Genomic DNA, 22,800 nt, shown 5'->3' with positions numbered 1-22,800 from the left:
GAGATGCTGAGACACTGCTGTCCCACCCACTCCCTCCTCAGGAGCCCCAAGCCCCACTCCTCCCTGCACTCAGGTGGGACCTGGTTGTTCAGGGACCAGGAAGAGCAGTCCTGTTGTGAGCCCGTGGCAGTGGTCAATGGGCTGGGGAACAGGCCCCAGCCACAGGGTGCTGGGAGCCCAGGAGTTGGGCCAAAAGCAGCTTTTTTTGCTGAGCTGGCTGGCAGTTGGGTGGTTGGCATTCCCTTCTGACCTGTGTTCCTTCCTGGTGGACCACGCTGTCCTCGGGCTGTGCCAGCCTCTCAGCCTCTTCGTGTGCCATGGGGCAGGCGGCCAGTGAGAAGTGCCGGGGATGGGGGGAGCAGTGCAACTGACAGGGGGCTGTGGCGCAGCACTGGGTGCCGTGGGGGGCAGCCTGACCCTGTCCCGTGGCCTGCGACAGGAGAGGTGCCTGGGACAGCCCAGGATCACTGCAGCAGCGGGGAGTCAGCATGGGTGCCCAGACCTCTGACCTTTGGAACAGGAAGCAGGCTGAGTGCGGAGGCGGGACCGCTGCCCCAGGAGATGGGACTGGACGGGGAGGCCTTGCCTGCGCTGGAGTGGAGTTGCCAGTGGCTTTCCAGGCGGGACAAACTCCAGGCAAAGTGGCTTCACTGAGGCGTAGTGGTTGGAGGGCGGTATAGCGTCTTCCTGATCCTGCCCAATCTCTCTGGCCACCCTGGGATGGGGTCTTCTGAATTGAGGGTAGGAGCCTTTAGCCCAAAAGCCAAAGCCCTTCTCCCATTGTTTGCTCAGGGAGATGGGTTGGAGTGAAGGTGGGAAAAAAAAAAAAAAAAAACGCATTCCCGCACTGCCCTAGGCAGACTCACCGAATGTGGCCCCTCCCCCACCCAACCACGGTCTCTGCCCCTTCTTCCCCTTTTCACTTGCCTCCTGCTGCTAACCCACCCCCTCTTCCTTCCCCCATCCCTGCTGGCCTTGTCACGAAGGAGGCCCTCTTCCTCCTCCGTCTGCCAGAAATTGTGCTGGGTGCATGTTCTCCTGCACCCAGTGGGTTGGGGGCGCTTAACAGCCGTCAGCAGCAGCGTCTGACAAGCTGGGGGAAGTTGTGGGGGAAGAATAATGTTCAGGAACTGGCTGTGGAGGGGTGGGGAAGAGAGACAAAGGGGCTGTGGGGGAGTGTGGAGGGTGGTGTCAGGCACGACTCACTTCTAGACCTGGGGAGCCCGGCGCCCACCCGCTGCTGCTTGCTGTGGAAGTGACTTCTGGCTCCTTTCATCTGGAAGGCCCCTCTCCTGCCCTCTGGACAGCTTGTTCTGGCTGAGGGACCTGGTCCTGGAAGCAGGGGTCTTTGGGTCATCCAAGGCAGCACCCTGGTCCAGATCAGTCATGCTTGGACTTCGAGGAGGCGGGGTGGAGGGAAGGGAGCAGAGACAGCTTAGGCATGGCGCTTATCTGAGTGGAGCTGATAGGGTTAGGGCTGCAGCAGCTGATGATTCTAGAAGAGAATCCCCTCCCCCTCTGGTTGAGTGCATACCTAGGCCCACCTTCTTGTGGGGGAGGAGGCGGTAGATAATTGATAGGAGGAAGGGGAGGACTAAGTTCCACCAGGTGAGGGGCTAGGGAGGGATGAGCAATTGCTCTATATTCTGCCACCTCATTCCCCCAGCTGTTTGTGGGTGGGGGGCAAAGGATGCATCATCCCATTTTAGAATTTGTTGAGTCAGAGAAAGAACAAGATTTGGACTTCTCATCCTCCGTGTTTTATTAGGAATCGCCACTGGAAGCCAATTGGCTGGCAGCAAAGACTTGAAAATTGAACGAAATGAAATGAATCTATAAAACAGTAGGCCGTTGAGCTTAAAACCAAGATTCTTAACCTAGAACCCTGGGATGGGGGGCAGAAGGGTGAGCCACTGACAGGCTTTGGAGAGTCCTTGGACCGCTCGTTACCAACTCAGAAAAGGTTAAGAGAAATCTGTTCAAATGCCTTCATAGGTTGGAACAACTAGGGGAGAGAAGGGTCTGTTCCAAAGACAGCTGTTAATGAGTTGCAAGGCTAAAATAGGGATGTGGATGCTCGACTTCCAACTTAGAACTCTCACACTCCGGGTTTGCTTTCTAGTGTTCTTGTCTTGGTGGGTTTACGTTAACAGCTGTAAGCTCTCAGGGAACTCTTCATGTTGAAAGATACATCGAAGATGGGTTTGTTTTTTTTTTTTCTCTGAGCTATGGTGGGCCGGCTTTAGAGCCTTGAAGTGTCAGGGCCACGTGTTCAAGATTCAGTAGCCCAGGACCTGGGGCCGGGATGAGGTTTGAATGGCCCTCAGAGCTGAGAGGATCAAGGGTTTCATGGTCCTTTGTAGGGTGATAGGAACCCTGGAGCGGGCTGTGAGAAGAAATGCGCCTGCAGGGGAGAGCCTGAAAGATGAAGCTTGAGATGGTGAAGGGGTGGATGGAGGCTGTCCAGAGAGGATGCCCGGCCTGTAGTGTGTGCTCAGTAGATAATGGTTGAAAGAATAAATGTATTTATGTATGGATCTGAAAGATGCACATGGAAGGAAGGGGTGAATCTGGGAAGAGGACGTACATTGGGTGTGATCCTGAGAACTCTAGAAAGGGATGTGAGCATGGGAGCGGGCAAGCTCTTCCGGGGCTTTCTGTGGTGTTTGAGCAGATGGGGAAGGAGACGTGCTCTTTAAACATAGTGATTTCATCATTAGTAGACATCACGACAAAACTAGGATTGTGGTCTGGACGCCACATGATTGCCCAGGAAAACTGTGGAGAAAAGGACAAGAGGATTCGATTCTTGATTGGGAAATACATTAGGAGAGGATGGAGCCAAAGTCTGTGTTTGGGCAAAGGTGCACAGTTCGTATCTGAATAGAATTAACTTTTTCAAGTCAGAGGGTGGGCAACTAATAACAGTGACAGATTGGGAAAGATTAGACCTGGGAGGAAGCTTTCCTAAGAGGCAGGAGAGGAGGCTGGAATGGAGCCCAATGATTGGAATTTACCTCTCAACTTCAAATCTTTCTGTTTTCAGTGGCAGGCCAATTGAGTTGATGAGGGAAGAATCTCTCCAACCCTTTGCTTCCCATCACTGTCTCCAGACCACGGAGATCGAGAGGAGTGCCCTAAGTATATCAGGTGGCCTTGCTAATACCTGGAAAGGTCAAGGTAACTCCTGTTTCTTATTTCCCCAGGCTGAGAAGAAAGCGAAGGTGATTGCAGTAATGAATGCTGTGGAAGAAAACCAGGGGTCTGGCGAGTCTCAGAAGGTGGAGGAGGCCAGCCCTCCCGCAGTGCAGCAGCCGACCGACCCCGCGTCCCCCACTGTGGCCACCACTCCTGAGCCTGTGGGGGCCGATACCGGGGACAAGAACGCCACCAAAGCAGCCGATGACGAGCCGGAGTACGAGGTGAGCGGCTTGCTTCTTCATCTGCCTCGTCCAGCTCTGTCCTGGGTCCTTCCACTGCCAGCTCCTCCCGTCCTGCTCTCCTCTCTCCATCTGGTCCCAGGCCTCTTCGTCTCCCCAGTTTTGCTCTGTTTTGGTTCATTCAGATGGAGCTCCCTCCTGGCTGTCCTGACTCTCAGATGCCCAGGGTTGGGTTGCCGTGGGGGGGGGTCAGGGTGGCAGGGCCTCGTGACCACCGTGTAATGACTTCTGCTCCTTGGGGCTCCAGGACGGCCGGGGCTTTGGCATTGGGGAGCTGGTGTGGGGGAAACTGCGGGGCTTCTCCTGGTGGCCAGGCCGCATTGTGTCTTGGTGGATGACCGGCCGGAGTCGAGCAGCCGAAGGCACCCGCTGGGTCATGTGGTTCGGAGACGGCAAGTTCTCAGTGGTGAGTTGTGGGGTTCGGCGGTGGCCTTGGGGAGGAAGGGGTGTTGGTCTCAGGGCCTTTGGTTTCGGCTGGCGGCACGGTATGGAACCGGGGTGGTAGAAGTGGGCTCTGCTCCCTCTCACTGTGTGAATGGATGAAGCCTGAGAGGTAATTAGGTTGCTTTGGTGGCTCCACGAGCTAGGATACTTGCCAAGGGTTTGCCTTCCAGGAACCTTTCCCCCAGAATTCCTTGCCTGCTTGCGTTCAAGGCCTTTGCGTCATGTAGTCATACACGTATCCAGTGCTCTCGAGGGCGGAGGCCAAGCCTTTCCTGCCCGCTGCCAGGCACGTGGTGGGTGCTCGATGAGTGTGGAAGGAGGAAAAACAAGGGCGGCGGTTGTCCCTCCAGGTGTGTGTTGAGAAGCTGATGCCGCTGAGCTCCTTTTGCAGTGCTTTCCACCAGGCCACCTACAATAAGCAGCCCATGTACCGCAAAGCCATCTACGAAGTCCTGCAGGTGAGCGCCTTCAGAGAGGTTCAGAGAGGGAGCTTAAACAGCGGGGACGGCAAGCCGGTCTAGAAGCTGGAGCGCAGAGGTTAGGCCTGGGCGGAGGGGCTGCCTGCCAGGCCCCATGGGCGGACTCCTTTCGTGTCCACCTCACTCACCCCCTTTCTGTACTCTTCCTCCTCAGATATTACCCTAGAGTTCCGCCCTCCCCCGCCCCTCCTCCTGCCTTCGGTACTCGCGTTTGTCCTCTAGCCTGCCCTGATGCCCGCCCCCGACACGTGTTGCCCTCCAGGTGGCCAGCAGCCGTGCGGGGAAGCTGTTCCCAGCGTGCCATGACAACGACGAGAGCGACACCGCCAAGGCCGTGGAGGTGCAGAACAAACAGATGATCGAGTGGGCCCTCGGAGGGTTCCAGCCCTCTGGCCCCAAGGGCCTGGAGCCACCAGAAGGTAAACGCAGGTGCCCAGCCCAGCCTTCTGGGACCCCTGCCAGCAAGGGGAAGCGGGGAGCAAAAGTCGTGCTTAAAGGGAGCTCCCAAGGCCTCCGTTGAGGGGCCCGGTGGGAATGGCCACAGTCTCCCTCTCCGGGGGTGTGGGTGGGGCAGTACTGCTCTGGAGCTTAGAATAACCTGCACCCCATTGTAGGTAGAACTCAGGAGGGGAGGGACCTGGGTTTCCTTGTCAGCTGGCAACCAACCTAGACCTTATCACCTGCTTTCCTCTCCCAGAGGAGAAGAATCCCTACAAAGAAGTTTACACAGACATGTGGGTTGAACCTGAGGCAGCTGCCTATGCACCCCCTCCACCAGCCAAAAAGCCCCGAAAGAGCACAACCGAGAAGCCCAAGGTCAAGGAGATTATTGATGAACGCACGAGAGGTAGTTGGCCTGGCTCTGGAGAGTGGCATGGCGAGGCCAGCGTTCAGAGGAGCAGGCGAGGCCCTCGCGGCCACCTCTGATGCTTGGCTTCCCTCCCCTCCACAGAGCGGCTGGTGTACGAGGTGCGGCAGAAGTGCCGGAACATCGAGGGTGAGTCACGATGGGTCGGCTGGACAGGCCCCGAGAAGTCAGTAGTCTTCGGCCCAGGACGGGCAGGCAGGCTGGCTCCTAGCGGGGTGCCTGGTGCTTAGGTACTTAGAAAGGTGTGGATGACATGGGACATCAGTACTCAGTAGCGGGGTGTGTCCTGCATGTTCCCACCACCTCCAAGCCTGCTTCATGCATACATCTGTCCCCCTGGTACCGTAATCTTACTGTCCTATCAGTGGTGTGGGCTGGCTGTTAGGGCGTAGGACTCCTCGGTGGGTCAGAGAGGGTGGCCCCTCTTGGAGGTGGTCGAACTTGCCTGAATATGACTTTTTGGCCTCTGCTTCTCCTCACCTTCTCTCATCCAGTGGTCATTAGCAAACCATGTGTATGTCCCTTGGCTTAGTGGTAGTACGCCTAGCTGGGGGCCCTCGGGCCTAGGAAGAATGGGGAACGGGGCTCAGGACTTGAGGATTGTTCAAAGGCTATTTCCAGAGTAACCGGGGGCAGGACCCTGTTCTCATCATCAGGTTCCTGTCCCTGTGCGATGCCGCTCTTGGCTGGCAGCATCGCAGCTCTGAGAGATGAGAGGCCTTCTGAGATTGTCCCGTGGGGCGCCTCCCAGAACCCTTTCTACTTTCCTTTCTGGCTGCTGCTCCAGCACGCCCCTTTTTCGTAGCTTCTCTGGAGTGGCTTTGGCTGGTGGTGGTGGTGGTGGTGGTGGCGGTTTGCAGCCATGCTCACTCCACTTTCTCTGCTTTCCAGACATTTGCATCTCTTGTGGGAGCCTCAATGTCACCTTGGAACACCCTCTCTTCATCGGAGGAATGTGCCAAAACTGCAAGGTGGGGGCACACCCAGCGGAGACGTGATGGAGGGCGCCCCTGGGCCCCTGGTTGAGCACATCTCCTCACCTTTGGCCTCGTTGCAGGCGGTTTGGGGGCAGCTGGGAGGTTGGCTCCAGGGGTTGCTCTGGAAGCAGAGAGTCCTGATAAAACAGATGCCTGGGAGACCCCTGGCCTTCAAGCGTTTGACGTGCCCTAATATTTCCTCCTTTGAAAGGTTCTTTCTCCTAAAATCCATGCTAGTCCTGGATGTGGGCTCACAACATCCATCACCAGTGCGAAGTCAGGGAAGGACAGGCTGACTGCTGGGGGGATTTCTGTGACCTTAAGACTCAGGAGGAAAACCCAGAGTCACAGCAAGGGACAAAGGGTGCAGCTCCCTGCCTGACCTTCTCTCAGGCCTCCTCAGTTCTGTCCCCTGCCAAGGGTCGGGAGACTTACTGTTGGCATTGCTGTCTCCTTTCCTGATCTGTGGTTTGGGCCAGACCTGGCTGCATGAGTGGCAGGGTCATGTCTCTAGGGCTGAGTCAGGGTTCCAAAGTGAGAGCCCAGAGGCTGGGTTCAAAGACTGCATTCACTCCGGCTGTCCGGGGTCCCGCCGGGGGTCTGACCCTGCACCTTGCTTTCTAGAACTGCTTCCTGGAGTGTGCATACCAGTACGACGACGACGGCTATCAGTCCTACTGCACCATCTGCTGCGGGGGCCGCGAGGTGCTCATGTGTGGGAACAACAACTGCTGCAGGTGAGGGTCCCCCGAGGCCGTAGCATCCCTCAGGTGAGGGTCCCCCCGGCCCGTAGCATCCCTCAGGTGAGGGTCCCCCCGGCCCGTAGCGTCCCTCAGGTGAGGGTCCCCCCGGCCCGTAGCGTCCCTCAGGTGAGGGTCCCCCGAGGCCGTAGCATCCCTCAGGTGAGGGTCCCCTGAGGCCGTAGCATCCCTCAGGTGAGAGTCCCCCCGGCCCATAGCATCCCTCAGGTGAGGGTCCCCCCGGGCCCGTAGCATCCCTCAGGTGAGGGTCCCCCGAGGCCGTAGCATCCCTCAGGTGAGAGTCCCCCCGGCCCATAGCATCCCTCAGGTGAGAGTCCCCCCGGCCCGTAGCATCCCTCAGGTGAGGGTCCCCTGAGGCCGTAGCATCCCTCAGGTGAGGGTCCCCTGAGGCCGTAGCATCCCTCAGGTGAGAGTCCCCCCGGCCCATAGCATCCCTCAGGTGAGAGTCCCCTGAGGCCGTAGCATCCCTCAGGTGAGGGTCCCCTGAGGCCGTAGCATCCCTCAGGTGAGGGTCCCCTGAGGCCGTAGCATCCCTCAGGTGAGGGTCCCCCGAGGCCGTAGCATCCCTCAGGTGAGGGTCCCCCTGGCCCATAGCATCCCTCAGGTGAGGGTCCCCCGAGGCCGTAGCATCCCTCAGGTGAGAGTCCCCCCAGCCCGTAGCATCCCACAGATGAGAGTCCCCCCAGCCCGTGGCATCCCTGCCCCTTTGCCCCATACTGGGGCTTTCGCTTCCTGCCCTGCCCTGCCCAGCCCAGCCCAGCCAGGCTCTGTCCAGGACTGGCCAGGAGCTGAGTCCCTCTGCTGCCCTGGGCTTCCTTCCAGGTGCTTTTGCGTGGAGTGTGTGGATCTCTTGGTGGGGCCAGGGGCTGCCCAGGCAGCCATCAAGGAAGACCCCTGGAACTGCTACATGTGTGGGCACAAGGGCACCTACGGGCTGCTGCGGCGGCGGGACGACTGGCCCTCTCGGCTCCAGATGTTCTTCGCCAATAACCACGACCAGGAATTCGTGAGTGCTGGGTCTGGGGCGTGCTCCCGAGCTCTTTCCACCCTTACCTGCCAGAGGGCAGACTGGGCTGAATTGAGAGCGCCTCGCTTGGTCCTGGGGCCTCGTGATGAGCGGAGGTGCCTGAGCCACGTGCCAGCTGTGCAGGTGTAGATTTAAAGTGCTTACAGTTGGCTGGGAGGGCGCCCTGCGTGCAGAGCTGTGGGGCATGCCTCGGCACTCACCTGCCCTGTTGTGTTCACTGCCTAGGACCCTCCAAAGGTTTACCCGCCTGTCCCAGCTGAGAAGAGGAAGCCCATCCGGGTGCTGTCTCTATTTGATGGGATCGCTACAGGTGAGAGTGGCGCAGGTCCCCAGAGGTGCTGGCATCCTTGTCCTGGGACTTGGAGCTGTGCTTGTGGCTGTGTGTGTTTAACTCTGGCAAAACAAAACATTAATAGTGAACATTGTAACTGTTAAAAAAAAAAAAAAAAAAAATTACCCTAACGTGGAAACTTTGTGTTCAATGAAAAGTTTAAAAAAAAAGTGGTAAACCAGCATGTCCGGTGGGCACTTCCTTTAATGGGCGAGGCTCCCCAGCAGAGGGCAGAGCAGAGATTATTGACAGTTTTCACAAAGCCTCTCTAAGGACAGATTTGGCAACCAAAACAAACTCATAGGCAATTCTGCTTTGCTTTGATTGTAAGTTGCCAACAAACTATAAATAAGAGAGTAAAGAATATTTAAATTGCCCACAGTCCTATAATTAGTATTTTGGTGTATGCCATTTTAGATTTTTTTGTGTGTGCATATATGTGAGTGTTTATATAATTATACATAGATAGAGGAAATAAAAGGATAGTAAAATGCATAGTTGTAACTTGCCTTTTCATTTGTGACATGACTACTTTTTTATGTCAACAAGTATAGAACTCCATTCTTTATTTGTAAATGCTTCATAGGAATCCATTGAATCAAGTGCCATAATTTATTTAAAACTTTATCGTGCTGTTTACTGTTTTTTCCCCTGTTGGGAGCAGTGCTGTGACAAGCATCCTTATGCATACATCTTTATATACTTAAACCATTATCTTTTAGGAAATACTGGGTCACTGCATAGGTGTTTTTTTTTTTTTTTTTTAAACATAGTTTTACTTGACCTTGCCAGAAAGCCCTCATGAAAGGTGGTATTGACAGCATCCACTCCTGCCCTGCCCCCAGGTGAGGGATTGTTAGTTCTGAAGAAAGGAGTAACCTTTCTAGACCTTGAACTTGCCTTCCTGTGGATGGGCAGTCTGAGCCCAGAGTGCTAAGGTGGGGATGGCATCCCAGGCCAGGTGGTTTGTCTGTCTTTTGTTCACAACTTAGTGCTGATGTTCTGTGAACCTAGGGAGGTTAATTCACGGCTTCGGTTTCCCAGGCGAAAATCTCAAGGCCTTCTTAAAAACCATGTCACACCCCAAGAGGCTGTAAAAGCTCCTTGGAGGAGAGGTCTATTGGGAGCATTGGAAATGGTGCCATGATGGTCTGTTTTTCTGGAAGCTTTCAGGGTCCGTTCTAATTATTTCTTTGCCTTTATTCAGCAAGTGTTTGTGTAGGTATCATGGTAAGGAAGTGAATGCAGTTAGCTCAGGAGGAAACACGTGAATGAGACCTACTCAGTCTCGAAGACCGTTTGCAGCACAGGAGAAAGGCTGACCAGGAATACACACTGGCTGCTCTAATGAAGTAGAGAGAGACACAGAGTGCTTGGGGCTTGCAGAAGAGGGGACGTGCTTCCAGGGGGCTGTGGTGTTGGGGCAGGGCATCGATGAAACACTGATGGACTCATTTATGTTGAGTTTTGAAGAATGAGTACAATTGCAGCAGGAGGTGATATTTTGGGGAGTGGGGTGGCAAGGAAGGACAGGTGTGTGCAAGATGGAAAAACAGCAAAGAAAAGGCCGCTCCAAAGTCAACTGCTGTTCTCCCTGGATTCTGAAACCACCTGCTACCTGGTCATTTTTTCCTGGCCTTGACCGTCTTCGAAGTAGATCAAACTAGACATGAAACAGTCTTTGCTATTGATGTTCCAGTTCGGTCCAGCAAGATTTCAGGCAGCTTCCTGGACTGGGCAGGGCTGCGCTCGGGCCCGTTGCTCATCCGTGTGTCTGGCTGGTGCAGGGCTGCTGGTGCTGAAGGACCTGGGCATTCAGGTGGACCGCTACATCGCCTCGGAGGTGTGCGAGGACTCCATCACGGTGGGCATGGTGCGGCACCAAGGGAAGATCATGTACGTCGGGGACGTCCGCAGCGTCACGCAGAAGCATGTATGTCGGTGCTGTGGGGCCCGACCCGCCTCCTCTGCGCCCCTTGCACTCAGTCAGCTCCCGGGGGCAGCGCCAGCCCCCTTCACGTTTTGTTCATTTATTCATTTCCTTTCCCCGTTTCCCCCGCCAGCCTCTTCCGTCCTTCCATTTTCCTCCTTGTCTCGAGAGGGGTAAAAGGACAGATCGAAATGGAAATTGGGGAGCTGGCCTTTTGGAGCTCGGGCTGTTCCTGGCCAGTTTCAGGGCCCTTTTTCGTCCAGGGCTTAGGGTTGCAGTCCGGTGTCTGTCCTCCTGGTACTTCCAGCCACGACTTTCCCAGCCTCCATTTCTAGGGAGCTCTGGCAGGGTCTTACCTAAATGGCCCTTCGCCCTTCCAGTTACCCGTGTCTACCCCCGAAACCGCAGGCCTTCAGGAATCCTGAAGGGTATTCAGGTGGCCCAGACGCCCTGTGCAGAGTGCGCAGAGCACAGAGTGCCTTTGCATTCAGCTGTACGAGTGGCTGCTTTTCCTGCCGGGAACACACTGGTTTCCCCGCCGGCCTCAGACATTATCCAGTTCGGTCCATTCACTTTATTGTTTCAGAAACTGAGCCCAAAGGGCCCCAGGGCCTAGCCCGTGGCTGTGCTGTGTGTGTGTGTGTGCGCGCGCGTGTGTGTACACGGTATACGTATATGAACGTGTACATGTAGCGCGGATACAAAGCAGCTGGGTCTCCTCTCCCACGCCAAACTACTTTTTTGCCAAATTCACAGATAATTTGTCTCCCTTTCTGTCTCTGTCCCTGGACATCAGGCCCATCACACTCCCTTTATCTTCGCAGATCCAGGAGTGGGGCCCGTTCGATCTGGTGATTGGGGGCAGTCCGTGCAATGATCTCTCCATCGTCAACCCTGCCCGCAAGGGACTCTACGGTAGGTGCCGAGCTCACCCCACCACCTTCTCAGCTGGTGCTTCTGCACGTAGGTTTCCTACTTGGACGTTTCTGCCCTGGGACAGCTACTCCCGATGACCTTGTTCTCCCGTGCCCTCCCCGTGCCCGAGCCACACCCCTGTCTCTGCAGACAGCCCAGCTGACGGCTTTCTCTTCCGCCTCTCAGAGGGCACTGGCCGGCTCTTCTTTGAGTTCTACCGCCTCCTGCATGATGCGCGGCCCAAGGAGGGAGATGATCGCCCCTTCTTCTGGCTCTTTGAGAATGTGGTGGCCATGGGCGTTAGTGACAAGAGGGACATCTCGCGATTTCTTGAGGTATAGCCAGCACCCTTGGTTTGGCCAGCTCACTCATCATGGCTTCTACCTTGGACCGCCGCTTTGTCTCCCTGTCTCATCTGCATTGTGCGGCTGGGGACTGGGGACTTCCGCTTTGCAAGGGGCCTGTTTGGGAAGCACCGAGCTTCCCAGTTAGACAGGGAGGAAGCACTGTGAGAGGCCCACCCCGGAAAGAACCCCTGGCCACACTCTTAAGAGGTAGTTAGTATGTGTCTGTGGGCCTCAGGGCTTGAAGGGCCTGGCAGTTAAGAGGGTGGGGTGCCAGACTTTTGGGGCTAGGTCCTGTATGGTGTTTCACTGGGGGAACCTTGGAGATGCTAAAACCGATTTCCCTGCCCAGTATGGCTTTTCCTAGCTTCCCGGCACCACAATGGATACTTTATGACACTTCGGAAGAAAACATGACTTATCTCATGTGGGTCCCTACTCGGCTCTGAGCCAGGTTGGAGCTGTGCACAGAGGATTTCTGTGGGGTGGGCGGTCTGGGAGCTTGAGCCCATGTTCCCAAGTCTTAGGATCAGTAGTAACCCCTCAAGTTGCTGTTTTGACTATAAATGTGTCTGTTTGGTTCATAATCTGGACATAGAGTGAACACGTCCTCCCTTACTTGTTGGAACTTTCTCAGAGCCTCTGGGTGAACTAGAGCTGTGTGGTCCAGTATTGGTAGCCGTCAGCCGTGCGTGGTGTTCAAATGAACATTAAAATCGCACAGTCACAGCAGCCTCCTTTCAGGTACTCGTTAGCCACCTGCAGCCGGTGGTCCAGTGGCTCCTGTAGTGAATAGTGCAGACAGCATTTCCATCACCGTAGAATGTTGAGTCGGGCTGTGCTGGTCTAGAACGTTCTAGCGAGAGCATGTGGAATGCGGCTAGGCTTCATTCTGGCTTTTCCTGGAGGCTTCAGGCTGTCCCAGTGTGTGGCCTTGTGAGAGAAGAGCCTTTGAGGCTTCAAGGCTCTTAACTAGCGAAAGTTCCCGGCACTTTTTAATATTCCTCTCTTGCTCATCTTTAATCTCTCTCCTGTTTTGTAGTCCAACCCTGTGATGATTGATGCCAAAGAAGTGTCAGCTGCACACAGGGCCCGCTACTTCTGGGGGAACCTTCCTGGTATGAACAGGTTGGTGAGAGCTCCCGGGCCCGGGGTGGCTGCGGGTTGGTCCTGCAGGCAGGTCCGTGGCAGGACGGCCCGAGGAGGGGGCTCAGCCTCTCGGGCCAGCCTCCTTTGCTGACCAGCTTGGCTGTTCTGCCACGATCTTTATTTTCCTTCTTAAGGAGAAAGGGGGAGTCAGGGTATAGAAAACACTTGACTGGGAAGCCAGCAACTTGTGGTTTAGAAGGGCAGCTCTACAGGTGGACTCTACGCAAAGGAAGCAACGTGCTGCTGAGTTAAATAGTTGGTTCTTCTACGTCGGTGATGTGTCTAGAATCAGCTGGTCCTTAGCCTCCTGAGGGCAAGTTGTTTAGGATGGGGTGGGGGATGAGAAGGAGGTACCCACAGCCCGGCCACATCCTGCTCCAAGAGAGGGAATCTTCATGTGGCGCCAGGCAGATTAGAGGGCCCTGCTTCACTTACTGCCCACACACTTAGTTGTCGTCAGGCCTTTTGTTGGAAGGATGCTCTTCATTTAGGTTATATAGATAAAGAGTTCAATACTCAGGGATGAAGGAAAGTTTCATTTTTCTAGTGTAATCATTGCATTATAAAAAAGTCTGTGAGTGACACTTTGATTCTGGTTGAGAGGGAGCAGCTCAAAAGCTGAGTGCGATCCACCCAATCTAGATACCGATTAGAAAGGGAAACATTGTCCAGATTGTTTTGACTGCGGACTTTAAACCGCCTTGGTGTGATGCCTGTAAACTGGAAACATCATTTCATCTGGCCTCAGTCATCTGAGCTGTCTCTGCCATTAGCATGAAGTTACAGGAACTCCCTGAGCCTCGTAACCATTCAGCAAAGCTGCTTATTGATGGGAAGGAGATGGGTCGGTGGGGCAGCTGACCTGAAAACTCTCAGTGCCCCCCCTAAGGTTCTCAGGATGGGTGTGTGTGTTGGAAAAGTGGACCGGCTTATGTAGTCCGGTATTTTCATGGACCCACTGACTCAGTGTCTCCTGACAGACCTTAATCCTATGAGATTTTCCTACCTGCTTCTTCAACTCTGAAATTCGAGAATTCTTGAGTTTCCGGGAGGAGCGGGGTCAGCAGGTGGGACCGAGCAGAGTGGGTATGTGTGTGCATAAACAGGAGGGACACTGGAGTGCGATCGGACCACGGGTGCCCGTGGCTCCCATGCCCAGATGGTGGAGCACTACGTGAAACTTTCATTAAGTATTTTTATGTGTCAGACAAGTCTCGCACGGAAGGTGATGCCCGGTGATCTGGTCTACCCTCTGATAAGTGACTCGTTGCATTAACCATTAAGGATCAGTGCTTGATGGCTTTGTATCCGTGGGTGGCTGCAGTGTGTGTGCGTATGTTCGGGGGGAATTTGAAGGGCGTACAACATGTGGGGGAGACGGGGTCCTCTTTCGCTTACCTGCGTGAGTCAGATGGCTGCCGAGTCAGCGCTGCTGGGTGCGTCCCCGCTCTTCTCCAGGTTTCTGTGGTCACCTTCTCTTTTCTGCCTCCTAGGCCGTTGGCATCTACTGTGAATGATAAGCTGGAGCTGCAGGAGTGTCTGGAGCATGGCAGAATAGCCAAGGTTAGCCCCAGCGTCAGAGCTCTGTTGGGGGTAGGGGCGAGGACAGGGGGCAGGATGAGGGAGAGCTGCCGCCAGGGATGCATCCTGCCTGCCCTCTAGGGCTCTGTGGGTGCAGCTAGTGTGAATGCAATTTAGTGGGTAATACCGGGGTCTCCGACACAGTAAACCTGAGGGGGGAGGGGTCCACGGGAGAGCCTGGAGGGCAAGAAGAGAGAGCAGAAGTCTTGGCTGGCCTTCAGCCCTTCCTTGTGGACCATCACGTGCTGTCCCATGGGAGTCAGACACTGAGAAATCTTTGCCAAGTCTCTAGATCTCCCTCGGCTGTTAAATTTTATGGCCAGGACCTACTGCACGAGCCTTCAGAGCAGAGATAGAGGCTCCTGGGAGGGGGACGCTCCATTTCTCTGGGGAAACCTCCCAGAGTGAGCGTGCCAGGCATCAGGTGACAGCGTCCATTCAGGTGTCTTCGAGCCCTAGGAATTTGGCATCTTTTGGCCTGCAAGTCACTGCACTTGTGGAGGAAGCTGTTCTTAGAAGACTTAGGAAGGAAGGACAGTGGCTCGAGCTGCTGCATCTCACGTCCTTGGCCAGCGGGATTGGACTAAGAATGGCTGGGTGACCTCAAGTAGGAAGAAGAGCAAGGCAGTGGGATCTGCAGAGGCTCACGACGGGGGCCTTCGCCGGACCCCTGGATGGACCTGGCCTTGTCAGGGGTTGACTCACCAGTCCCTGGCGAGCGCCTGGCACTCATGATGGAAGCGTGACTGGCAAATGAGTGCTCATTCCTCTTTCCTCATCTTCTAGTTCAGCAAAGTGAGGACCATTACTACTAGGTCGAACTCCATAAAGCAGGGCAAAGACCAGCATTTCCCCGTCTTCATGAATGAGAAAGAGGACATCTTATGGTGCACTGAAATGGAAAGGTACCCAAGGCGCGTGCTGGTGTCGTGGGCTGTGCGGTGTGTTCTGGCGGCTGTCCTTGAGGGCGGGGTCTCTGTCTCTTCTGGCCGGGCTCGTGTCTTCCGCAGATGCCAGGCGAGCAGTGGGCTTTCCCAGGCATTTCCCAACATGGCAGATTCTTGGGTATGGTCCTAAAATAAAAGGCATCTAGGAATCGGTCCATGAGGCCTCGGCTCCCGGAGGTCCTGCCGATCTCCTGGGAAACATGGCAGCTGCGGGAACTGCCTTAACTCGTGCTGCTCATTTTAGGTACTTTACAAACCAGGACGGCACACGACCAGGTGGGCCTTACAGCCTGAGCACCCTGATTAGGTGCACATTGGACTCACGGGCTAGATTACCTCTTCATTCTCAGTGTAACTGATTTAGTCAGACAGAGGCCATTTACAGAAATGTTCAGAGCAAACAGGAACTCCTGGAACATGTGGGGTCAGGCAGGAGTTTGGCCCCTTGGGAGGATTTTCACCCCCTAGTGAGGAGGGTACCAGGGATGTATAGTTATTACGGACGAATTTCGGATACCCTCTGTGGATCTAAATCCCACGTGGGGCCTGTCCTTAGGTGTTTCTCACAAATGCTTTTGTTTCTCCTGCATGATACATCTCTAAGCTGTGATTATCTTACTTACCTTCAAATCCACGGTGGGGGGGGGGGGGCCTGAGTCTGGAACTGGTTTTAAAGGATAGATTTTTTTTTCCCAGAACCCCACACGCCAGTGCTCACTGCCCGCCCCCCTCTGCCTTTTCTCCCCAGGGTGTTTGGCTTCCCTGTCCACTATACCGACGTCTCCAACATGAGCCGCTTGGCGAGGCAGAGACTGCTGGGCCGGTCGTGGAGCGTGCCGGTCATCCGCCACCTCTTCGCTCCGCTGAAGGAATATTTTGCTTGTGTGTAAGGGACGTGAGGGCAAACTGAGGTAGTGACATAAAGTTAAACAAACAAAAAACACAAAACACAATAAAACACCAAGAACGTGAGGATGGAGAGAAGTATCAGCACCCAGAAGAGAAAAAGGAATTTAAAACAAAAACCACAGAGGCGGAAACACCAGAGGGCTTTGCCTTGCAAAAAGGGTTGGACATCATCTCCTGATTTCTCAATGTTAATCTTCAGTCCTATTTAAAAACGAAACCGAGCTCCCTCCCTCCCCCTTTTTATTTTTGGTCAAACCTTTTGTTTTTTTCTCTTTTCAGAGGGGTTTTCTGTTTGTTTGGGTTTTTGTTTCTTGCTGTGACTGAAACAAGAGGGTTTATTGCAGCAAAAATCAATAACTAAAAATAATAACAATACCTTGCAGAGGAAAGATGGGAGAGACGGGGAAAAAAGGAAATTCTATAGAAATCTATATATTGGTATTGGATTTTTTTTTTTAAACTATATATATATATTTTTGTTGTTGTCTCTAGCCTGATCAGATAGGAGCACAAGCAGGAGACAGAAAATAGAGACGCTCAGGCGGCAGAATTCCCTCCCAGCCACTGAGCTGTCTTGCCAGCACCATTCCTGGTCATGCAAAACAGAACCCAGCTAGCAGCAGGGAGACGAGAACACCACACAAGACCCTTTTATACAGTATTTCAGGTGCCTACTACACAGGAAACCTTGAAGAAAACCAGTTTCTAGAAGCCGCTGTTACCTCTTGTTTACAGTTTATATATATGATAGATATGAGCTATATATATAAAAGGTACTGTTAACTACTGTACAACCTGACTTCATAATGGTGCTTTCAAACAGCGAGATGAGTAAAAACATCAGCTTCCACATTGCCTTATGTGCAAAGGGTTTTAACCAAGGATGGAGAGAGGGAGCTGGCTTGAAGGTGAATCACGATCGAGGTGGGTTTTGCCCCCTTGAGTTAGACAAGGCGAAGGAGGAGAATTTGGGGACAGTGTTTTCCTGCTGCTCCCTGCCAAAAAAAAAAAAGAGAGAGGGGGTGGGTAAGATGAGGTGGTCGGGACCGTGGAAAGCTGAGAGTGGAATTCATCCAGACTCACGCAATAACCTTTTGATTTTTTTTCAAAAAGGAGACTCCCTCAGCAAGATGGCAGGATAAGGGGTCTTCATTCCCAGTTTCTCACATTAGCCAATTCGAGGGCTCCTCGTGGTGGGATCAGAAATAATCCAGAGTGTGGGAAAGTGACAGTTAAAACCCCACCTGGAGCAAATAAAAAAACATACAAAACGTACTGGTGCTTTCCTGTCTAAAGTCGCCTTTTGTGTGTTCTTTTATGAGGCCCCACCATCCACCCTCTGTGCACAAGGCGGCTTCCGCCCCTGGAAGGCGATGTTTTTGGTCATCTCCAAAGGCTGCAGTTTTATACTGGGAGGCTGATGACACCTTTTGTTATAATTATTCTTATGGTTCTGGTTATAATTATGTTTGTTTTCAGATTTTCTTTAAGAAAACAAAAACCCACCCCCACCCCCCCACCCCCCATCCTTCCCTTTAGGTTTCAAACCAAGGTGCGGGGAGCAGGGTGCTTCTAAGTTAGTGGTGGCCCTGGTGCCCTGGCTCCCCACCCCTCGGGCCAGGTGGGCCACCAGGTGCAACAGCTGGGCGGCCGGGGAGTCCCCGGGCCAGCCTTCCGGCGTGTCCCTCTTCTACTTCCCTCTTCTCTTCTACTTCCCTTCCTCTCAAGTCACGTGTGTCAGGGCTGGAGGGAGGACCAGGCCGTCTCTCTCCTTGTGTGTGTGATTGGAGTGGTGTGTATTTCTTTTCTAGTGCTTGGTCTGATGATAGCTGTGCTCTTACCTCGAGTCAGCAGCACCTGGAGCCCCAAGTGCGCAACACTTGGGTCCACTTCCTACCGAGGCCGGCAGCCTGGCGTTGGCGGTAGGCGGGGACGGCATTGGCGGCTCCAGGGTGAGGGCCCAATGGGCAGATGCTTGCCTGGATAGATGGGGTGTAGATATGTGGCATATAGAGATATATATTTTATAATGGGAGGGGGGATGGCACCTCCTGGGACCCGCAGGGCTGGGAGGTGTGCTCTCAAGCACATGGTCCCAAGTTCGCATCCCTAGAAAGATAGGGCCTATGGTGGTAGGCGCTATATAAATACATAGATAGGGTCATGTATAAGAAATATTATGTAGTGGGGAGCGGGGGAAGGGGGCTCAGGATGCTGAGCCTCGGGTCCCACTGCAGACATAAGCCCCACACCAATCAATCAATCCCACACGCATACACAGGAACGAATTTCTACCCCGATGCATAACGAATGCACTCGCACGCAGCCAGGGAGCACCCCGCACGACTCTCTCCAGGATTCAGGACTGTGGAGTCGGCCCTGCAGCTCTTTACCTCTGTTGCCCTGATTGCAGGTAGACTGTCAATCCCAGAAGTTGCTAGGTGCTGAAGGCAGGAAAAGGAGGAGGTTTTATTTTAGCAGGTGCTCTCCTCTAGCAGGTAGCGTTCTCTCTCTTTTGCCCCTGGTGATGTCAAAAGATTCTTCTGTTAGCAACCTGTGATACTGACCTGCAACTCTAGGCACCAGTAAAGTCAGCCCTCGACTCCCCCTACCTATTCTCCCCCTACCAAAATAAAATTGACATCCAGGTCTGTCTTGGCCAAGGGGCTTCCATTCAAAAACAAGAAAATGGGACAGTGAACCTTATGTTTTGAATAAAGCAAATTAGTAATTGGTGACAAAATTAAACCAAGGCTTTGAATCCCTTGCTCATTGCTCAGGAGTAAGCTTACAGCCGGTGGCCAGCCTCCCGCTCCTCTTAGGGGTGCTCAGTTCTGGACCCCAATCTGCTCATTTCCTTGTCAGATTAGCTGTGAAGATCACACCCAGTTGCTTCCTGCCAGCTCCGTAACATGGTGGCAGTGGTGATGGTGGGCCCCCAGGGAGCTGGAGCGGCCAGGAGAGGGGGGACACCTCTGCCCCTCCCTCTCTGGAGTCCCTGTACCTGACTGTGGTGCTCGCCCCGTCCCCTCCTCCAGCCAGGCTCCATCTCCCTGGCCCGAGTCCACCACCACCACTCCAGGAAGGCTGGGGGGAGGAGGGCTGCCTCAGGCAGTCCAAGGTGCTCCCTCCCCCGCTGGCCAGTGCGAAGGTCTTCCCAGCCCGGCCCCCCGCCCTGCAGTGTTGGGACAGTCCAGGCCTTCCTCTGCAGACCTTCAGGTCTTGGGTTCTCCTAAGTCTTCGTCCGCTGCTTATGTGAAGGAGTTTGCCTTTCCCAATGGCCCAAGCTCCACCCAAGGGATAGTGTGAGGAAGAAACTTGGTAGCCAAGGACGTGGCAAGTCGGGATGCATGTGGGCTAGCAGCTTGCTCAGAGGAGGTTCGTTGTGACTGATCCTTAAGAGGCCTTGTTTCTCTGGGCCCGGAAGCCTGGCCAGGTGTCTCTCAAAGGGCAGAGTTAATGATCACCAGCTTCGCTTCCAGCCAGCCTGTGGGCTCAGTCCCGCAGAACTTGGTGTAGGGTGCAGGGGACCTTGGGAATGTGCCAACTTGGCCTTTCCAAGATGCTCTTAATCCACCTCCAATCCTGGGGCAGTTCCGGGGGTAGATACAGGGTCACCTTTCTAAAGGGGAGCTGTGCTCTGACAGGCTGCGGCAGGGCCGTTCGAGGGTGAAGGCGGGGATTGTTACACTTGCTGTGGACGAGGCTGAGGTCAGAGGCCATGGAGCAGGAGGAACTAAAAAGGCCCAGGGAACATTCTGGAGAGTATTCCTGGTGGGATTTTCTTCTAGAAAGCAGGCCCATTCGCCCCTGGAAACGAGGCGTCCAGGGACTGAGGGTGACACCTCCTTACTTACTGCAGGTGCTAGGTGGACTGTGGTGCCAAAGAGGTCTGTGGCTCTCGTCTGTGGGAGGTTGCTGGGGACGCAGCCTTGGTTGCCGGCCTGAGAAGAAGCTAGTCTCCGGCAGGCAGCTGCTGAGCCCCGTGGGCCTCAAGCTGGCTGGTGCTAACCCCTCCCCTGCGGGGCAGACGGGCTGGAAAGCAGTAAGCTGGGGGAGCAGCAGCTGGGGTGTGGGTGGGGGGCGGGGTCTGCACATGGCAGATGACGTTAGTGTGTTACTATCTGTGTTTCTCTCTGGACCCCAGAACCTTTCTCACATCCTGTGAGAAATCCCCAGAAGAGCACCCAGGACCTCTTCGCTTTGGGGACAGGCCTGAGAGTGGCTGGCTGGTGATGTCCGTGGGAGTTTTGGTGGGTTGCTACGGTAGACCCATCGGGAAGGAAGAGTGTTGGACATTGAACTGGTCTGACAAGGGCCGGCTCCCCACTCTTCCCGCTTACCTGGCAATGCTGGGGGAGCCTAGATGGGAATGACCCACCATCTCCAGCACAGGAAGGTCTGTAATAGAAGGAAGGGAAGGAATGATTCGGCGGCGCCATCTGGGAGATGTTCTACTGGAAATCCGTAACCCGTAGTCTTCACGTCTTTATATATAAAATATATAGAGAGTGGATCCTGAGGCAGTTTCGAATTCTGTCCTGCTTGGTTTCAGAGATGTCATTTTCGGGAAACTCGTAGGCGCCCCCTTGAGCTGTGGGTTAGGGCCGCGGGGCCTGCCTGGCCCTGAGGTCAGAAGAGGGCTGGCGGTTTGCTTTGGTCAGGGGAATAGCAGAGCGGAGATTCCTGTGAAAACTGTGTCTAGCCAGGCCCTGTTTTGATCCAGGAGGTGAGGGATCGGAATTTGTCATCTGCCATTGGCTGTTGTCCCCAGACCTTAGGTGTCCTGCCCTCTGGCAGAAAGGAGCTGCAGCCTCTAGCCTAACACAGGGTGGGAAAGGTGTGGGGGGCTGGCCCGGAGCTAGCTTGGCCCTCTCAGCCGTCCCCTGCCCAGGCAGAGGATTAATTACAAGAGTTTGGAGCATCTGGGGAGAAAGAGAACAGATTAAAGGATCGACTCCATTGTTCTAGCAGAAGCTCTCAAATCTTTACGTTTTGGTAAAGGAAGGCTGGGGTCTTTGGGAAGCGAGGGCGGGCCGTCCCGTGCCCGTGTGTCGCTGAGGCGGCCTTTGCTTGGTGACCTCTTGCTTGTCGTTGACCCTCGGCAGCAGAGTAGACTTTGGGGGAGGGAGGCATAGCAGGTCAGAAGCAGGACAAGGATGGAAGGTCTCTTTGCTAGTCACGAGCGGCTGAATTGCCCGAACGGAGGCCCACAGACTCCTGTAACTGGAAAACTCCCCCAGCGAGGGCTGCGGGAGGGTGGCTTGCTCAAGCTCCAGTCTCGTGGCCTCCAGCCCTGCTTGCCTGAGGAGATGAGCAAGGATCAAAGCCTCACCTCAGTCCCATTTCGCTTCACAGACTGATTTGGTTGCGCAGCCCTAGAATTCAACAAACAACAACAACAATAAAAAAAAAAAAAAGAAAAATGCCGAAATTCCTTAGAATATGCAGAGGGAGGAGGTGACTCAACAAGGTGCTAAAACATTTTATTAAAAATATATATTGTTAAATTAAGTCTGCTGTCTGGACAATGACTGTTTGTTTTTGTTTTCTTGTAGTGGAGTTTAAAAGAGACTATTATTTTACTCTGATATATTATTATTAAAAAGGCATTTTAACTTTGTACTTGAAAACTAAATGAGCGATTTCATGTGTTTTAGCTGAGGCATTGAAGTAGCGGGTGCTTACTTACTTGTGGGAAATCATGTATTCATACTGAAGAATAAACTCCGTAGCCGATTTGGTAATAACTTTTACTGTTACAGACGATTGCGCTTTGACCCCGGCGGCAGAGCAGTTCACTCCACATTCCACGCAGCTCAATGCAGGACTTACTCCCGGACCCCTCCCGCCCCGGACCCCTCCCGCCCCGCCCCGGCCCTTCCTCTTCGGTTCCCCTTTTCCCCCTTCCTATTCCGCCCCCCCCCCCACCGCCCCCTTCCCTGGTTCCAGCATCCTTTCACCACTGTATTTTTTTTTTTTTTTTTTTAGGGTTGCTTCTCTATTTATTGACAATAATAATGTACATTTCACAGTCTGGTTCTGGGACATCCAGGGCGGGGCGCGTGCGAGGGGGCCCTGGGCGGGTCCCCACCCTGCCCCCCGGTGTTCTGTTGTATCTCTGTGTAAGTGATGCTTGTGACATAGCTGTTTATGAAATAATTAAAGAGGTCAATGCGTACAGCAGATGTAGAAAGTCTGTCAGTTCCGCCTTCATCACATTATTATTATTATTTTTTTTTTTTTGTGCCCAGAAGACTATAATAAAGCTCCTTTCTAATGTACTTGTGCTGGAGAACACTTGAATAAATGGACTGTTTTTGTGCAAAAAGAAAAACGGAAAAAGCACCGTCATAATGTCCTTTTGTCTTGCGTCTCCTCTCCCCTGACATGACTGTTCGCAGCCTTCTCCGGAGGGGTTAGGTACGAGCGTTGGGTCCGGGCAATGCAGTTCCTCCCTTTAAAACATCACCTGCATGAGCATTAAATAGGGACGGTAGACTGCGTGAGAAAAAGGACAGTTTGCTTGACTTGAAGCTCAAAGGGGTGACAGCGAGACAAGATTGCTGGAAAAGCGAGTTCTGCCCTGGACTGAGCAATAGACCTTTCCAGACTGGAGAGGGGACAGGAGGGGGCTTTGTGCCAGTGTCTTGTCAGATGAGCTGGAGGGATTTGGGTTACAGGCACGGCTCCCCCCC

The 22,800-nt window shown here is 53.9% G+C and overlaps 1 protein-coding gene across 7 annotated transcripts in view; it reads left to right on the top strand.

Annotated features, from left to right (window-relative positions):
• DNMT3A (DNA methyltransferase 3 alpha) overlaps positions 1-21,532 on the top strand; it is a 112,117-nt gene extending 90,585 nt beyond the window's left edge. For 4 of the 7 annotated variants that reach the window (XM_036225214.1, XM_036225212.1, XM_036225213.1 and 1 more), the window contains 17 exons: positions 3,207-3,422; positions 3,688-3,846; positions 4,235-4,342; positions 4,626-4,782; positions 5,061-5,210; positions 5,316-5,360; positions 6,123-6,202; positions 6,833-6,945; positions 7,792-7,975; positions 8,222-8,306; positions 10,115-10,260; positions 11,082-11,172; positions 11,323-11,507; positions 12,559-12,644; positions 14,159-14,228; positions 15,033-15,151; positions 15,942-21,532. In XM_036225214.1, coding sequence (XP_036081107.1) covers positions 3,207-3,422; positions 3,688-3,846; positions 4,235-4,342; positions 4,626-4,782; positions 5,061-5,210; positions 5,316-5,360; positions 6,123-6,202; positions 6,833-6,945; positions 7,792-7,975; positions 8,222-8,306; positions 10,115-10,260; positions 11,082-11,172; positions 11,323-11,507; positions 12,559-12,644; positions 14,159-14,228; positions 15,033-15,151; positions 15,942-16,083 — 2,136 coding nt within the window. In that variant the 3' untranslated portion in view covers positions 16,084-21,532. The remainder of the gene's footprint in view (positions 1-3,206; positions 3,423-3,687; positions 3,847-4,234; positions 4,343-4,625; positions 4,783-5,060; positions 5,211-5,315; positions 5,361-6,122; positions 6,203-6,832; positions 6,946-7,791; positions 7,976-8,221; positions 8,307-10,114; positions 10,261-11,081; positions 11,173-11,322; positions 11,508-12,558; positions 12,645-14,158; positions 14,229-15,032; positions 15,152-15,941) is intronic. The other 3 variants (XR_004952230.1, XM_036225216.1, XM_036225215.1) reach the window with 3 other exon arrangements.
• Positions 21,533-22,800: the final 1,268 nt, after the last annotated feature.

This window comes from Rousettus aegyptiacus, unplaced genomic scaffold (assembly GCF_014176215.1).
Source record: "Rousettus aegyptiacus isolate mRouAeg1 unplaced genomic scaffold, mRouAeg1.p scaffold_m13_p_7, whole genome shotgun sequence".
Lineage (NCBI taxonomy): Eukaryota > Metazoa > Chordata > Mammalia > Chiroptera > Pteropodidae > Rousettus > Rousettus aegyptiacus.
The sequence above is the reverse complement of the archived record's forward strand: the minus strand, read 5'-3'. Positions and strand labels throughout refer to the sequence as shown.